Source organism: Neopsephotus bourkii, unplaced genomic scaffold, assembly GCF_033783945.1.
Source record: "Neopsephotus bourkii isolate Nb327-2 ecotype Australia unplaced genomic scaffold, CSIRO-AGI_Nbou_v1 NB_1760, whole genome shotgun sequence".
In the NCBI taxonomy this organism is placed as follows: Eukaryota; Metazoa; Chordata; class Aves; order Psittaciformes; family Psittacidae; genus Neopsephotus; species Neopsephotus bourkii.
In genome coordinates this window covers 3,857,738-3,875,618 of record NW_026902234.1, presented here as the reverse complement: position 1 = coordinate 3,875,618, position 17,881 = coordinate 3,857,738, and the positions used below count along the sequence as shown (strand labels likewise).

Below are 17,881 nucleotides of genomic sequence, written 5' to 3'. Positions count from 1 at the left end.
CAAAGGAACTTGTATCTTGTAAGACGATATACGAGTTGCTATGAAAAGATAGAAATCATCTTCATATTCAACAAACTGCAGTTTTCAAGCATGGGTTTACATACAGAGACAGTAATGGCTATCTAAACTGGGCCCAATCTTGAAATGTTTTCCTCATGTTTTACTCAGCTCAACTTGAACTGACTTCAGTGGGAGTCTGTATTCTCATAGCTGTTGGCCTCAAGCAGCCTTACTTGGTTATTGATCTAAAGATAAAACCACTTTGCATCAAAGTAAAATCAAGGCAAAGATTAGCACGTGTCAAATTGATACTTACAATTTACAGCTTCAAAACTAGGGTGCCAGACAGCTAGGGTTCAGCCTACAGCTTCTCTGCCAATAGGGAGCAGTAAGAAAACTCCTTTGGAACAGCCCCAGGGGGCTGTGACCCCAAACAGCAGAGCTATTGCTCTGCTCTCCAAAATGTGTGTGAAACATGAGTGTTTGCAGCAGCCTTACACTGATGCTACTGCCCCACTCTCTCCCATGCCTACTGCCAGCCCCACAGTGTATAGCAGCGTAGGAGAAGGAATGGAGGACCAGCATCTCATCCCAAACTCTACCTGGAGGAGACGGCCCCCTGTGCCGTCAGACACCACGGAGTTTTGCCCTGCTGTTGGCCAGTTTTAGCCCCACAGCAGCCAGAGGATGCTTGTTCCCCGAGGGGTTTCCATGCAGGGGAGAGGCACACTGGGGTAACAAGTCACAGCTTCACACTCAAACTGGGAACCATACTGGGAGTACCTGGACGCACCATGGTGAGCCATTTCCTTCAAAAACAACCATTCACATTAGCTATACCCAAGTCAGGCAGGGTTATGGGCGACAGATCTTGAAATTTAGAGACCTGAGCTGGTTTTGTTCACTTCTGTCTCTGCTTGTCTAAGAGTCCTCCCTTATTCAGCTCTAGTAGTGAGGGGATGCTGAGCACTCCCTGTCTTCTTTTGGTGTGCCTGCTAATTAATCTTACTGATTAACACTTTCAAGGCAGATAATATCCAATGCTCCCCATTTGAAGAACATAGGCAAACTGGACAGATAAATGCAAACGGCTAAATGATATTAAGGGCAGCAAATTTATACCAATGCCTGTGCATATTGTTGCCTAGAAAGAAATCAAAGCCTCTGTTCAGGCTTTATTAGTGGAAATGCAGCTGCCTGCTTCTACCAGCTTGTTCAGCTCACTTTCTGACTGCTGGGGGCTGTCGTGGATAGCATGGCGGCTCTCCACAGCCCATATTATCCTACATGGAGGTTCAAAACCAGACTAAGAAAAAAGAGAGATCAGCCTGAAGGATTTTTATTATATAGTTTCAGAATACAGGATACTTTCAGCTTGGATCCATAGCTTGGAAAAGTTGATATACATGAAATAGCAACTGTTAAAAGAATTACTTGAGATTTGGGAGATTCTGTGGATTAAGAATAAGGAGGCTGTTTATGAACTAAAAAAAAACCAACTGAAAACTGACCTCCTCTTCTGTTATGACTAAAATCTTGGTTTAACCTACTAAATGAAAGGGAAATGTGATTGAATGAACCAAATCCAAAGTACACTGAAGATAACATTTTAAAACGCTGATGCTTTGTATTGTATTGTGTGACTACTAATCTGGTTTAAAAATAGATAACATTTGCTTTTTTTAGCAAGTGCACAAAACCCAGTCACATTTTGACCCAATTACTGTGCAAGGATTTGTGACTACTAGCTTTCTTTTACCTAGGTGTTCTTCCAAAAATGAAGTGCCTTTTGCAGTAAATCATTTAGGCTATCAGCTACACTTACCTACATTTATTCAGATCTTGTGTGATTATTCTTTACTTGGCTTTATGATTATGTTCACATTCTCCTTTACTCTGCCTTGGGCAGCTAAAAAAAACTCCGTATGTTACTACTGTCATTTTTTTAATAGGTATATACAATTATTAAACTTTGAGATGTCCTAGTCATGCCCTCCTGTAAAATCATCTTGTCTGTGGCAAAAATTCATTTAAGGCAAACCTGTGCTCTTAACAACAGAACCACTATAATTATCTCCTCAGTAAGTTTGACACTGGTGACTCCATTATGTTGGGAGTCATTAGATAAGAATTTTTATGGTCTCTTCCATTTCACCCAGAGCTCTCCAGTGAGCTCTGTGTGGTGCTGGATGAGCAAAGGTGAGCTAGGCGATGCAGTACATTGGTTCGTGAGCCCCCTTTCTGCTTTGTGGGACCAGGGATGTTCCCCTTGGTCACTCACCAAAGCCTTTTCCTCACAGAGACAGAGCAAGGGAGCCCCATTTTAAACCAGTGTCCTGATTTATAAGGGAGAAGTGTTTCTATTGCCCGCTGCTGGTGGATGTCCATGCCTCAAGGAGACCGCAGCACACATTCTTCTCACTGACTAGAAACTAGACCAAGCAGATTAAATCAGCAGGGTCAGAAATCTCCTCTGCCCTCTCTGAGGGTACATTTCTAAAGCACTCAACTGTCACTGCTCTGTGCATTAAAAAATAAATTCCTGGCCTTCTAAGGCTGAACTTTACCACCGCAACTGCACACTGCGATGTAGCTTCTGGTTGCACACGCTGGGTGAAGCATGTCACCTATCTGTGGATGTAATTTGCTGAAGCTGACTTCAAAAATTCAGTCCTTTCTGGTCAAAGTTTTCTGCTTACTGGAGAACTGAGTCCTACACACCCACTGAGGAAGAATAGGGGGGCTCAGCAGACTGCTTCCCTACATTTTTCTGTAGAGAAGCTGGGGTGAATGCTTTGTTCTGCTCACAATATTGCAGGTTTCAAGGCAGGGACTCTTGCCTCTGGCCCCAGATCTCTCTTGTTCAAAGTGTCTTTCTTCTTAATGCATGCTGCAGGGCACTGCTGCCCTTCTTCCCTTGGTTCCTGCCATTCACCCCTTCTCTAGCAGGTTGAGAGTCATCCTCAGATGAAGAGTAGTCAAGGAGATGGATCTGCGCAGCACAATGCCTGCAAATGATCTTTTTGGATGAGACAGAAAAAAGCATCCCAACCTTATGTTGGCACTTTTAGGCCCCTTGAGCCATTCTGATAATCACTGAAGGAAACAGGATATTGTAGTAACTGTCTGGCAAGTGCACAAAGAGCTGCAGTAAATCTTACCGTTGTGTTTCTGCAGAAAGCCAATGACTTTTTCCAGCACAGTAGTTTTGTCCATTTTGCGAGTGTTGCCTGGAAGCATGGAGCTGAGCTCTTTGATGAGAATATTGAACTGATCACGCCTCTTCTTCTCAGACTTGTTACGTGAAGCCCTGTGGACCAGGGGAAAAAAACGATGACCAAGAGGAAAAATCATCATGTGCCTGCTCTTTGCAACATAACACACAGAAATTAACTTGCTGTGTGCCTTACTTGAAGATCGACACTGGTCTCCAGCAAAGCTGCAGAGACAAATAGGAGACAACTCTTCCCACCTCCTGCTCTTGTCTTTGAGCTCCCTTTAGAGTCCAGTGGGGAGATGGAGGCTCTCCTTGCCCATCTGTGCTGCTGCTGGACACTCTCGTCTACATCAGGTTGGCTTTAAGCCTGTAGGTGAAGGAGCTGTGCCCATTTCCTAAGCATGCACAGAATCTTGAAAGCACATACAGCCTCTGAGGAGGCACTTGGAACCAGAAGTAATAAGAATATTGTGACAACACTAAAATAGCCCATAAAGAAGAGTGGAGACTAGTAAAACTATGGGTCATGCTCATCTGTGCAGTCCTAACAGGAGAGAGGGACCCCAGTCTTGCAGCTCAGCCATTGCACTGGAGCTAGGTCCGTCTAGAGGGACCAGCCTGCTTTGGTTACAGGTCCTCTGGTTACCTCCAGGCTGGCTTATAGAGAGTAATCAGGCTGTTGTCTCCCAGTCATTAAGATCAGGGATCTGAGTAGAGGTTGCTGCAGCTCTCATCTAGTTCATATGTCACCTACTTCAGTCTCCTTTCCAAGGTGACAAGGGCAAGCAGGAGGAGGGCATCTAGCAAGTCTTATCCCACCCAACATGGACTGCATGTGGGATACCCTACCTGGGGGCTGAGAAGCCCTGCAGCTTTCTTTGCCAGTCTTGTCTGCTTAGCTTACAAACTCCTCAGATAAAGCCTGCTTCTGCTGTTATGTATGAAAGGCTCATAGGAGGAAAGGATCTGATTTCATTTGGGGTGTTTTGGCACCACAACAATACTGTCATTACGGTTGTTGATAATCTTTTCGGTATGGGCACTTGATATTTTTTTGAAATTGCATGTCAACCTGTACACAAGCAAGCATTTTCTGAATTGCTCCCATGAATACAACAGTCATTCTACTTGGAGGTTATCACCCTGGCTTCTGTAGCCATGTGAAAATACAGATAAATATAACCCGGAAGATCTGTGCTTGCTCTTCTGAAAGGTCCTCAAGCAAACAAGATTTGCTCTGTTAATTACGTAAAGATCTAAAAATCTGGTTACATGTAGGCAGGAAAGAAAAGCCAAGAGGACAGTTCTCACTCTTGAGTTTCTTAGTACCAGCTAACTCTGCCGTTCCTTATGAGCTCTGGATGCGTGCTACTGAAAATCAGAGCAGAATTTAGCCCAGCATTTACATCCCCTCCAAGGACCAGGATGGCAATAAACTCTAGCAGAGAAATCACTGCAGAGGCTTCTGGATGTTACTACTGACAGAAGGGTAATTTTTGTTTGTCTTGCTCTCAACCCTGAACACACTTGGAGATACACTGGATAGAAGCCAACACTTGATTATTTTACAGCTTTGAACACAAGAGATTGGGTGGATACCGCCTGACTGATTTCAGCCTGTTCTTATTACAGTGCAAAAGGCTGTCAGAACAAGATGTGAAAAGCTCCAGCCTTATCCTATTTATGTACAGTTCAAGGGGATGTTAAGAACGTCAACATTTTACTTCCTCATAATTCAATCCTCAGTTCATTTTAAGCTTAAAGGGTCTTGATCTCCTGCCCTGAAAATAAAACAAAACAGCAACCGTCTATAGGGAAAGTGTTGCTTTTTGTAAAATATAAAGTATCTATTTTTAACACTTGACATTTTATTCACAAAGGAAATAAAAAACTTCCTCTAGTGAAACAACTCTACCAAAATCTGAATTGATGACCACAGTAAAAACTTTAAAAGGAAAAAATAAGGAAAAATGGGGGGAAAAAAGGGAGAAAAACTATCCCTGAACAATTGTAAATGCTTTGTTCAGTCCAGTTGTAAATGTGTTAAATAATGCAGTTTTCATCACTTCCATTGGAAGGTTATTTCCTAGGCTTGGAAATAATATGCCTGCTAGGGCACATAATTTACAGTAAGCCAAAACAGTCCCTGTCTTGATTCCGTACTATTTGTCCCAGTTCTGCTCCCTCTTCACTACTCCAAGAAAAAAAACAAAACAGCATATCCAAGGGGAAGAGGCACAGTGTGAATAAAATGTGGCTTTTTAGTGAATACAGCTAAAGGCAATACAGGACAGCCTGAATTCAGAATGGTAAAACATGTGTCATAAACAGCCATTTTTATTCTCTCATATATTTGCTGCTTGTCACCTTAAAGAGACACTGATACCTGCTGACTCCCAGTCATTACCTCTTGGTGATTTACAATGAAATATGACTTTACACTAAATTTCATATTTCTTTTTGCTGCCCAGTTGGATATATTCTATATGCAACAAAGGAAGTAATTGTACCACATACCTTCATTCTTAAATTTACTCTTCATGGAGTGGAAAAAGGCAAGTAGTCTTATCCATTTATTAAGTGCTTTCTCATGGCTCACTTCAAGCTGGTTTTGGTTGAAATTTTGAATTCAATTAATTGCAAAAAAAAAACCACCCCAACAAAACCTACTAAATTAAACTAAGATAAAAGCAAATAAAGAAAAAAGTGCACAAAGCACACTTTTTGTTTTAAAATAATAAATCCATAAACCAAAATAAACCTCATCTAGGATCAAAGAATTGAAAATGAAATTACAGTTTCTGATCTCCAGAGGATCAGAAGACCTCAAAGAGGCCTTCAGTGCCCACCAGTGTGGTGTCATCATATCCATGTTTTAGTCCTTGCGGCTTTGGAGTGAAGTAGGACCTTAGGGAGTCACCTGATGCAGAATGGGGCTCAAAATAAGCAGTCTCCCAGAGGAAGAGCTCTATATCTTGGCCAAATACTAAACACTTAGCAAAAGACTGGGAGAACAGCTGCCTCTTCTTGGGAGAAGATGGATCCTCTTCTCATTTCTGTACAATACAAACTGTATGTGCCTAATAAATTGCAGCAGATAGTAAAATGGGGTGTCTGCGTGGGTGTCTGTGTGTGCCTAACCTGAGAAACCCAGCTTGTGGTCCATTCCTGAAGTGTTAGATCCAGAAATTTCCAATCTCACCTACTTTTAACACAGAAAATGAAAGAAAAGAACAATTTTCTTGGCTTTTTTTTATCTCTTTGCACATTTCTCAACACTGAGGGACCCAGTCCTTATCCCAAATAGAAGAAAACAAAGAAAACATTTCCCCTGAGGCACAGGACAGATGAGAGTCCCGAGTTTTCAAGGCACAACAGCAAGATGTTCAGCAAATGGCTTCTCCCAAGTCCGACTCTCTTTAAAGCTTTGGAAGAAAACCTGTACCTTTTAAATAAATCTGAGTGATTTTAGTATAAGGTAGTAACCTTACACTTTCATGAAGTCTCTCATGGTTTCAAACTTAATTTCAAATTCAGACTTATTTATAAGAGTCAAAATGTACTTAATTATAATTTAAAGAAGCAATTTCTTTTTCTCATTTTCAAAGTTATCACTTTTTATCCACCTTGATAGAGTCCTGCCCCAGGGTATGACAAAAATTCCCTCCAGGAACAAATGGCATGAAAACCATACCAGATGGCGATGACAATTGTTAGTAGTGAAGATATGCGTGAGCCTATTTTTTCCTATATGGATTCATTTAATGCATTAAAAAAAACCAACAAAACAACAACTAACACACAGATATATTGAAGATAATAAGGCCTTAAGAATATGAAGCAATGATCTATGGTGGGCTTCCTTCCCCTTCTTCCCCCTTCCCTCACCCTGGGGCTCTGGGGAAGGGTGATACCTCCCGCTGTGCTGCAGGATGAGCATGGAGATGCTTGGAAGAACCATCTCTTTGCCCTGGCCTCAGTGGACACCCCTTGCAAGCCTAAAGGGAGGCAGCTGGGTTGGCATTTTCCTCCTGATAGCAAAGGCTGGCCTTCTGCAGCCTGAGCACGCACACATTAAGAGGAGGAAGCAAAGGGAAACGGTTGAGCTTGGCTGCAGCCTGTGCTGACCTATATTGGGGAGAAAAAGCTGCAGGGAGGAAGGAAGCAGTGTCAGAATCAAAAGAGATGAAACTGGATCAACTAGTTGTGCCTGGACTGGCAATACTCTCATTAGAGGGGAACCAAGGGGAAAGAGGTGTGCAATCCATGGCTCCCTCTAAAGCAATTAAACTGCGGTATTGATAACACATCCAGAAAAATAACCACCTCAAATGCTTCCAAACAGCTTTTCCGCAGATGCCAGTCAGATCTGACAGTTATTAGGAGTTTTACTGCCATGGGTCTTCTGCCTTGAAACACACCTTTTCCCTCCCCACTAAGCCTTCACAACAATTTCCTGCCAACAGGGACTTGATGATGGAGTGCAGAATGTATGTGAATGAAGGCTTGTGCCTATTTAGGGCTGTCACAAGCACTTTCTGTGGTCTTTCTCTGCTCTGAAGGTAACTTCTGGGTGTTTTTATCACTGTGAGATAGGCATTGATGAACAAAGGGCCACCATAAGAACCCCCAATTTTTCAGTTATCTTTTGCAAAATGCACTCTGTAAAAAAACCCCGCATGTTTTATACACTCAGGAAGCTCAGATGATGTATTATAGTGGCAGGAGTACGTTGTTGGTTCTTCGGTTCTTGTGATGTGCAGTAATGTGAAGAAAATGATCAATGCTTTTTTTGACATTTTCCACAGAAAACATCGCTACATTATTTTCTTCTTAAAGGGTAGCCAAGAATAGGAATCTGTGACATGGCAGTTTTTCAAGTGGTGCTTGGCTGTGTTTTTTTTGATTAATTGATCATGGATAAAACAGCTTCTGCAGCAACAAACAGTATCAAGATCATCACAAGTTAAACAGAGAGTTATAAAAGAAAAAATGCTCACCTCTTTGCCCTGTCTTTCTCATCTTCATCCATTAGATTGTCTAAGCAGTTTTTTCTGTTGAAGGAATGCGAGAATCATTATGAATTGTCATTTTGTTAGCTCTACTTGCAGGTTAATCTCAGAGTTGCTCTATTTCATTTTAATAGGAGCGATGATATTCAGGTCAGATAAATGTGTCAGCAGTGCTTTATGCCACAGTCCTTGATTTTAGGAAACATCCGCTGTGGATAATGTTAGTTCTGAGCGTCACACTAGCCTTAGGGGCTCCAGTCAGAGATCAAGGCTCCCAGGCACAACATGGTGCGCCAGCACAGTACAAAAACAGCCACTTCTTGAGGGAATTTTTTCATGTGGAGGCTACTCTCTGCAAACTTGCAGGCTGGATAAGCCCTGGGGACTGCCAAGTTGGGAAGGCATTTTCAGTGCCCCCCATTTGCCCCCAAACCACCCCCAGTGCATTAGCTGGCATCACCAATGCCTCTGACTTCTCAGATGGGGCTTCCTACTGGCATGCTCTTTTGTCCTCCTCTGTGGGTCCTGACCCAAAGCCAAAAGAGACAGTAGTAACTCTACTGAATTACACCCAAAATACAAAGTGTTCTCATAAATCCCAGTGCCTAAGCCGCACTGTGAAAAACCCCTCCCCATAGCTCAGACAGACCATCTGCCTGGCAGTGCCACACTAAGCATGGGGACTGCGCCATCCCTGTCACTCTTTGCTGATCTTCACCAAAATGTTGTGACCTGACGTAAGGTTTATAGTTCAGTTGCTCCAATAGCACTTTGAGCTGGGAGGAGAAAGTACTCTGGGTACAAGAAGTGTTCATACAGCTGCACAATAAAAGGGGGTAATTGAGTAAATTTGTGTGGGCAAGACAAAGGGAAAAACACAAGAGCAGCCCAGATCACTGCCCACCCTCCTTTGCTCCATGGCCTTATGAAAAGTGATGCTTGAGCTGTAAGCGCTTCAGCCCAAGGAGGAATCCCTACGCTGCTGCAGCCTCTCAGGGCACCTCATGCCCATGTCAGGCACAAAAGCCTTGTGCTGCTGCATCCTACACGAATGTTTTCCAAACCGGCAGCACAATACTGCTATAAACCCTGGATTGTCAATGCGTCATTTTCAAAGCAGCAGTGTAATGACAGGCAATGATAATGCTCGCTTTCAAAAATCAATGTTTCTCATTTAATGAGTTCTTAACAAATATGACATGAATAAAATTGGAGGGGGAGAGAAGGGAAGTTAATTGCTAGGCATTATTTAAGCCTGTGGTGTTTTCCACATATGAGTCACACATAAATAGGCTTGTTTAAAGAACATTTTATGAAAAAACAGGAATGCAAAGTTATTGATAGTAAGAGCAGTGGGTAAATTCTGTCTTTCTGCTACTACTTCTCCTACAGTAATATTCCACCTGCTCATTACTCAACAGTTAGCTAAGAATATGAAACTACCCTGTAATGTTTATCAAATATAAGAGGAATGAGGAATTAAAGCCACAGGTTACTGATTGGAGGGTAAAGATAATACCTCGTGGCATTCAGCTCATTGATGGAGGAAATATGAAAGCTGAGGGACTGGCTTTTTTAATTGTAACTGGCAAATTTAAGTTGCTGAGTTCCACCATACAGAATAAAAGAATGAATAATGCCATGTAATTTTTAAATGTTTTTTTTTCAGATATTTATTTGGCCTTGCAAAGAAGCCAAGTCAGCCATATATCACTCTCCATATTTTAGACTAGGAAGATTTATAGACCCAGTTAAAATGTATTCACCAGTGTTTTACAAATACTTTAGGTGGTTATTTGCCCAATCACAGAGTCAGACTGCTAGCCCAGCAAGTACGTTATCAAATAATTCAGGCTAAACTGTAGAGATAACATTCAGTGTTTTTTTTATTGTTATTTGTTCATTATTGCAATGAAAATGTTCACCTGTATTATCCAAGAACAAAGAAGGTACCAGTTAACAAGGGCAAGGGTTAGCATTTAGGATTTTGCTGTATTTCTTCACCAGACCTTTGCTCAAAATGCTCTGTTGCCTGCACCCTCGTTGAATCTAGGGTATGACAAGTAAAATGGGGCAGTGTCAGCAGAAGCTGCTTTCTCTGAATCCCTGAAGGTCTTCCTCTGCTGCACCAAGGCTGGTTGTAACAAATTCCCACTAGAAAGCAGGAATACGGGGATGAGACCTCTGGATGGATCTGATGAAGGATGGGGATGGATGGGGCAGTCAGGATCAGGTGTTTTGGACAAGTACAGTGTACCTAATGGAAAGGGGCTTCCTAGAGCTGTACCCTATAAGCCATCAAAGAATTACACTGCTGGGAAGCCTCTACCCTTACAAGAGAGCAACAGGTCTAACTGGTGTGTTCTGCCAAGGATTTGGCTACATCTGTAAAGCAATCCATGGCCAGCTTCCAGTAAACAAGGTTTCTCACCAACTGACATGAAATTCTGGACCTGCTGTGCTGTTGCTAGTGTTAGACAATACCTAATTGTCATTTCGCTTCTGTTTGCTCACAGGGCAAAATCTCCAGAGCTTCGTAAGCATTGCTAACAGCTTTTGCCAGTACATATGTATCATATGAAATTAAAACTGCTCTCAATAAAATAGATATGGCAGAATACACAACTGCTGTGAACCAGTATTGCCATCCCTCTCCTGGGCCACACCAGATGCTGGCTTATATCTGGAGGAGAAAACCATGGCATGGAGCTTAGGCATGTGCTTAGAGCAACCTGCTTGCTTTATGTTATCCTCCCTCATCTGGGAAGGTCCCAGATAGCAAACTGGAAATCTGTTCTCTCATCCCTATCAGTGCCTGGTTTCTGAAGCAATTCTGGCTTGTTGCAATGATGGAGGCAGGCAGTAAACATTGTGGCTCTGTGCCACCTTTCCCTGCAATGAGGTAACATAAAAAAACCCTGGTGTCACAAGGATTTATCAAAATTTGAATAGTTCTTTCATGCTAATGAAAACAGTTTGGAAACCTAAAGGTAACACCACCACATGTTGTAACAGAGTACTTAACAGCTCCAAGTTACACTTGGAGTTACACTTGGAGCTTCATTAATATCATTATCAGCAAGCAGTGAAGATGCTATTACTCAAAAAGATGGGAACCACCTGGAATAAGGAGGAGAAAGCTCAAGTACTATCATCAGGGTGGTACTTGGACAGACACACAGAAAGACATATCCACTAGCAGGGGAGAGTGACATTATGGAAACAGAAGACAGGCTAAAACTTAAATCTATAGCTGTGGCTTAGTTATCAGATGGAGAATAGCACAAACATACCCCCCACATTCATTCATACAATGAATAGTTGCTTGGGAAAGAAGTGACTCAGGCAGAGTGCCAGCTTGTTCCGTGGACTCCACAGAAGAAAGATTGCACATGTTTATTTTGATACAGTCTATTCCCAGTGGACACAAAGCTTGCACTATAAAATTCATCTGGCACTGATCACCTTATCCTGCACTGGAAATGTTTCATTACCAAATTAAACTACTACTTTTTCACATGGGTGAGGTTGGTTTCAATCCTTCTTGCCCTACTGCTCATAAGGATACGCTATAAAACGACTGACACTCAAATGTGAGTAATCAGTTGTTGATTTCCCACCGAGTTGCCATGAGGTCAGCTAATCTCAGTTCCTACAAATCAGCCTGACATTTAACAAGGATTTTTAATCATATTCGTTTAACACAGCTGAATTAAATCAGAGACAAATTGTTTTTAGAGGTCCTGATATGCGCCTGGGGAAGCCTGATGAGAAATTGCAGTGCTTGTGCTCCTCTAGCCCTATGTTGGGCAGCTGTGGGGGAAAGACTGGGTTTTTCCTCCACTTCTTTCTCCATCACTATGGGGTGTCTGTGTCTACCACCCCACGGGACTGCTTGGGGTGTTCAGCCACTTGTCTTGTACAGGGCACGCTCAGACCTGAGGAGAGGGGTGCTTCCTGCCATACCTTGGTGCTGCTTCCCACCCACTGTAGACATACCTGAGCCGTCCCTTGGACCTCACCCTCAGACCACTTGGGATGCTGATATAATGCCACCAGCTGAAGAAGAGATGATGATATTGCACTTGGTGAACAATCCTCTCACAGAAAGGAGACGGGCAAGGGTTGAAGGGAAAATTGGGACACTGGGAAGAAACATCTTGAACTACCTTCTGGCCTGTGGGCAGACCTTCCCCAACAACTGTTATCTTTGTGAAGAGAGAAGAAAAAGAGCAACAGAGTGGAGGGGAGACATGTTCCTGTGCCTTCCAGACACATCGTTCAACCTCCAGTGCCATCTCTGTGCACTGTGGTTGGACACTGGTGCTGTCCCATGAGTGCTCCACAAATGGCTTAGGTGGGCATGTGCTCACATTGGGGAGCACCACTCTTAGCTTGGCGCTAGCAGCTCTACCCTCTTCTCAGGAAGGGCAGAGCTCTCGAATGAAGTAAACCACACTAACAAGTAAAATATTTCCTTTCCAAGCCTTTCTGGGGGCAAACAGAAAGATTAGCAAATGGTAAGTGGCAGAAGAGGTCACAGAGTGACAGGCAAGAAGTGACCATCTGACCATTTTAAATACATTAGTCCACGTTTCTGTGGTGTGGAGAGGGCTATGACATGAAGGATTTGTAGAAACACAAATCAGAATAAATCAACAGATTAACAGATACATCAAATGAACTGCACTTCTTCATCCTTATTTTTCAGGTGTAAACCTATGGACTGTTACAAGAAAACGCTGGAGTCCATATCTAAATGCAATGCAATCCCACCTTTAGCAATCAAAATTGACTTATCAAAAAGTAAACAGAGTAGCCTCAAGAAAAGAAAAACTAGTGAAAAAATCACATTCCTGATGACACACATTGCTGTTTGAGAAGGGACTGTGACTTTTCAGTGGGAGAATGACGGTCTGCAGTTACCATGGGTCATGTAATGCTGTGATTATTGTGGGAATTACTGTTTTAACAAGTAAAGGCAAAATCCAGTAACATGGTAAGTGTCCAGCTTTAGATTATTTTTGTCAATGTGCATCTTAGTCTTCCTTCATTCAGTAGACTACCTTTTGTTAAACTACATAAAAGGTTGTGAGAGGTTTCCAAAAAAGATAAAAACTCTTTGAGAAAATAGTGGCTTCTCCATGTTTCATACATACATGTACAATGAATCTTTAGATGGTAATGGGCTTAAAGCAAAACAGACATTAAAACATAATCCAAATGCAGATAATGAAAATGATGGAATTTGACATAAATTAATGCTCCATTCTTCTGAACACGGGATGGCAGGAAGATGCTCACAGGTAATGCAGCTGAGTGTTATGAGACCATGATGAAAAGAAATAAAGGCTCATAGCATATTCAGGTTTTATTCTTTACAGTATTTCCATTCAGTGGGAAGAGGTATTCTTTTCCGCATATCAGAAACCTTGCACCTACTACTGTGTGCTATTAGCTTCCCCCTCTAACTCTGGTGCTGGCTGATTTTTAGGGTGTGCAGTCTACAAACGCTCTACAGATGTGGTGTAATTCCCATCAGTGTAAGTCAGGAGTGACGTCAGCAGCGCCGTGCTGGAGCGTGGCCAGGATAAGTGAGAGGCGTCCTTTATCTCTAGCTTGTGAGCAACACGTAAAGTTTGTGTGATGCTAGGGATCTCTCATAAAGATCAGTACATACATGCTCATTATCTTCCATCTTGTTGTTGTTATTATTATTACTATTATTATGGAATGACTAAAGCCATTCAGACTTCAGTGAACAGGCTGAGTGAATCCCTGTGCTCAAGTGCTGCTCTGCTCTCCCCTTGCACGGCTGGAAACAGAAAGGCAAACAAATTAAACTAACATTAATCAGCAAAGACTGCCATCTGTATAACTCGGAGCACTTCTCTGCGTGCCCGTCCCCTTCCAGCAATGCTAAACAGGATTAGCCTTCCGTGGGTGGATGGGGAAAGTAGGTCAGTTTGGTAACATTGCTGCGTGCGATGAACAGAGGAAGATGTGACTGCAGTGGTCTGCTGGCAGCCCTCTCGCCTTCTGTATGAGCCATGGAGACAAAGCACTTGGGCTTGTCATGGGGCACATGAGGTCACTCAGACCACTGCATCCTTGCATGACAATATGTGCCATTTGTAGAAGCAGGGGGTTTGCAAAGTCTGGCCAGTGTGATGGAGTTAATGGGTGCATTTAAAGGGGAAACTGAGGCATGGGGCAGCTAAAGGCTTAGTCATTACTAGTTTGTGCGCAGCCAAATATTTGTCAAAGCTTATGCATGAGCAAAGTGGCAAGGGATGGTAAATCATCCGCTGGAGGTACTGTCTTTCTGTATTGACTCTATTGGGTGTGTAGGGATGGTGGCAGGAAAGCCAAAGCTCACTGAAAGTTGACACTTGCAGGGCATGTCAAAGGCAACAAAAAGGAGCCAGTGGTGTGCTGTGGTAATGAAGATGGCCAACTGCACCATGGACAGGAGCACAGCCTCATCAAGGGAAGTGCTTATGCCCTTTGACTCAACACTTGTTAGACCACAATCCGTGTATTGTGTCCGGGTTTGCCCCCCTCCCCAGAACAGAAAAGATATAGATTAACTGGAGGAAGCAAAGAGCCCTCAGTGTAGTCCAGGCTGGTGCACTTGCCTCATGAGGAGAGGCTGGGGTAGCTGTGCTGGTTCAGTCTGAGCAAGACATGGTGCTGGGGACACCTAACAAGTGGGGACACCTCCATTGCCTACAAGGGCAGTGAGGCACCAGAGCTGACTCTTCATGGTGGTGCAGGATGGGAAAGTGAGAAATAATGGGTGTAAGCTGAAAATAGAGGTAGGAAACATTTCTCCATCCTGTGACATCCCCGTCCTTGGAGTCTTGCAAGACCTGACTGGGCAAAGCCCTGAGCAGCCTGGTCTGATCTCAGAGCTGGCCCTGCTTTGAGCAGGAGGGTGGACTGGAAATCTCCAGACATCATTTCCAACCTGAATTGTCCTTTCATTCTGAATCTGGTAAGCTGGCTTCCACTGGCAGCACACATGCCCCTAAGCATATCAGTCCTCTAAACTAGTTCTTATATATGTTACTGAACTTTTGCTCTTCCATGATACACATACACATAACCTACGTGTACTCCCCTACACTGACATCCCTCCTGCTTTATAAACTTGCCATCTAAGAGAAAAGAATGCAAGATACACATCTTAACATTGTATGTCTGTACGCCAGGTGTCTGTCATGTCACTTTTAGATGTTAGTTAAAAAAAAAAGTGTGTTCACTTTATGACAGAATTAGCAAAAGAAGAAAAAGAAAAATGACTCCCATAAGAATGGCCCCTGACTGCAAAACCTGTTATTCTTCTCTCTTCTCATATTCTTAATCTGGTTTAGGTATTTATAAAACTTTGATCCTCATCATATCAGAAGTCCCAAATGTACAAAGACTTTAACACATGCTTAACTCTATACTGCTATAAGAAGTCCCTCACGTGTGTGTATCTTCACAAAAAATCCAGGCCAAAATGTGGAGGTAGAGCTGCAAGGATTATTTTGTAAGTATGAGCTCTAAAATCTTCCCTTGAAAATGGTCTCAGCTATGAAAGCATTCTCAGTTGTAAGAATCTGTTAAAGTTTATTTGCTTCTGCAAATATTTGAGTAAGTACAATAATATAACATCTGACCTATGATCTTCTGATGGTCAATGCTCGGCCAGCACAAGCAAACTGGCAGAATATGCAAGTATAACACTATAAAGATTTATTTGTCAAAAAGTCAAGGACTGCTGTTTTGTTTGGCACCAACTACCTGGGAAACACCAACACAAGCAGAAAATCAGTTTTGTTTGATGGGACTATTGTCAAAATTACTCCCTTTTTTTTTACTTTTTCTGGCAGCAATAGTCTTGACAAGATCTTTTTAATCCCTTCCATCCAATTAAACTGGCTATAGTGGCAGTATAAAGCAAGATGTCCAGGAGCTGGCATAGGTTTGTCTCATTCCCCCACATTCATTTACTTGTTAACCATTTATGGCTTTTAAAAAAAGCTCTGGGCCTAGGAATAATTTTGCAAACAGCAAAAATACTGACTCCAGAAAGGAATTCTGACTTTTTTCACAGTGCTGCCAAATTAAATCTCACAATTTCATAGAATCATAGAATCAGGTAGGTTGGAAAAGACCTTTAAGATCATCAGATCCAACCTTTATCCCAGGATTGCCAAGTCTGTCAATAAACCATGTCACTAAGGGCCTCATCTACATGGTTTTTGAATGTGTAGATTTACATCAGCTGTGATGGTGTTCCCTCCATAGTTAAGATGCTGAAATAAACGGCCACACTTTTCTGCGGAGATTTCAGCAGGAAAGGCAACAAATAAACATAAAACTCAATTTCTTTCTAGTTTTAGGCACCTAAACTGATGTGGCAGCTTCCTCTCCATTGAGCAGGACCTAAGGAAAAGGATTGTCCGCTCTTAGTGTGCTTGCGTTCCCCCTGTCCTGGTGGGACCTAGCCTTGCCTCTTCAATCAGCACAAATTAGTGGGCCCAGGTCCACGGAGCGGACTGGGCCTTGAGCCTGGCAGTGAGAGCTCTCCTAGACCTTCTCCATCCTTATAGGCATCCCAGCATGGTGACACCCACTGGGACTCAGCTGCTCTGCCACTGATGTGGGCTGGAGGTGGGAGGTGTGGGGAGAAACATGACCATCCCTGCAGAGAGCCTACAAGAAGCAACAACTTCTCTGCACAGTACAAGGGGCAAAGCTGTGGCCTAAATCTGCTGCTTTATAGGGGAATAAAATCCCTTTATAATATAAAGAAATAAATACAGATATCAACACCAATAATCCCATCACTTTTGTGTTAACAGCTTGATATCTGCTTATAATTCACACACCACACTGAATTTTCTGCTCTATGGTAACTATCATATTCCTGTCAGCAGAACTAAATATTTAATCATATGGGGAGATGAATCATGAGAAGTTGTTTTGGGGAGATATTTTAAAATGGACATTTGTTGTCATTTAATTTTGAGAACTTGCTGTATCTCTCTTTTCAGGAGGGACCCTGCAAGCCTATAGACCCCGCAAGACCATACAGAGTATTGCTCTGTACACCTTGCTGTCTCCCTTGCAGGCGAATCATGTAACCTACAGGGCTTTCAGGTCATTTCTGACAAGACCAGGGCAGGAGGGTGCAGTCAGATTAGGGTTTGTCTGGGTACCACCAAGCCTAAGGACACTGGGAAGCCAGAGACACACAACCTGCATGGCTCTTTCTGGACGAATGCTCTCCAGTTGCAGTCCCCCAGTTTTGTGTCTGATTCCATAGATCTGCCAAGAGTTCAGACACAGCAGCAGACCAAGATTACACCTGCGTATTGCATGATCTCAAACGTTTATGCCCTTGAATCCTTTCTATCCCAGTCTGAGCCACACTCCAGCTGTGGTGGCGGAACATCCCCACCGATGTGTGAACTGCCACTCTTGTCAGCTTCTCAGTGCCACCAGTGGCTCCCATTTTTACAGTGATAAAGTTTCTCCAGTGTGATGTAAAATTCAAATCAGGTTTTACGAAATTAATCTCTAAGGAAAAAGGATAATTATTAAAGAGCTTCGTTAGTACTTTGCAATCTTAATTACGATAATTATATTTTTGTAGCTA

The 17,881-nt window shown here is 42.7% G+C and overlaps 1 protein-coding gene across 6 annotated transcripts in view; it reads right to left on the bottom strand.

Annotated features, from left to right (window-relative positions):
- Positions 1–17,881, bottom strand: part of NPAS2 (neuronal PAS domain protein 2) — a 104,280-nt gene that overhangs the window by 44,643 nt on the left and 41,756 nt on the right. For 5 of the 6 annotated variants that reach the window (XM_061377844.1, XM_061377842.1, XM_061377846.1 and 2 more), the window contains exons 2-3: positions 8,218–8,271; positions 3,162–3,310 (exon numbers count right to left, since the gene is read on the bottom strand). In XM_061377844.1, coding sequence (XP_061233828.1) covers positions 3,162–3,310; positions 8,218–8,271 — 203 coding nt within the window. Of the gene's footprint in view, positions 1–3,161; positions 3,311–8,217; positions 8,272–11,849; positions 11,871–17,881 lie in introns of those variants that run through there. The other variant, XM_061377845.1, reaches the window with a different exon arrangement.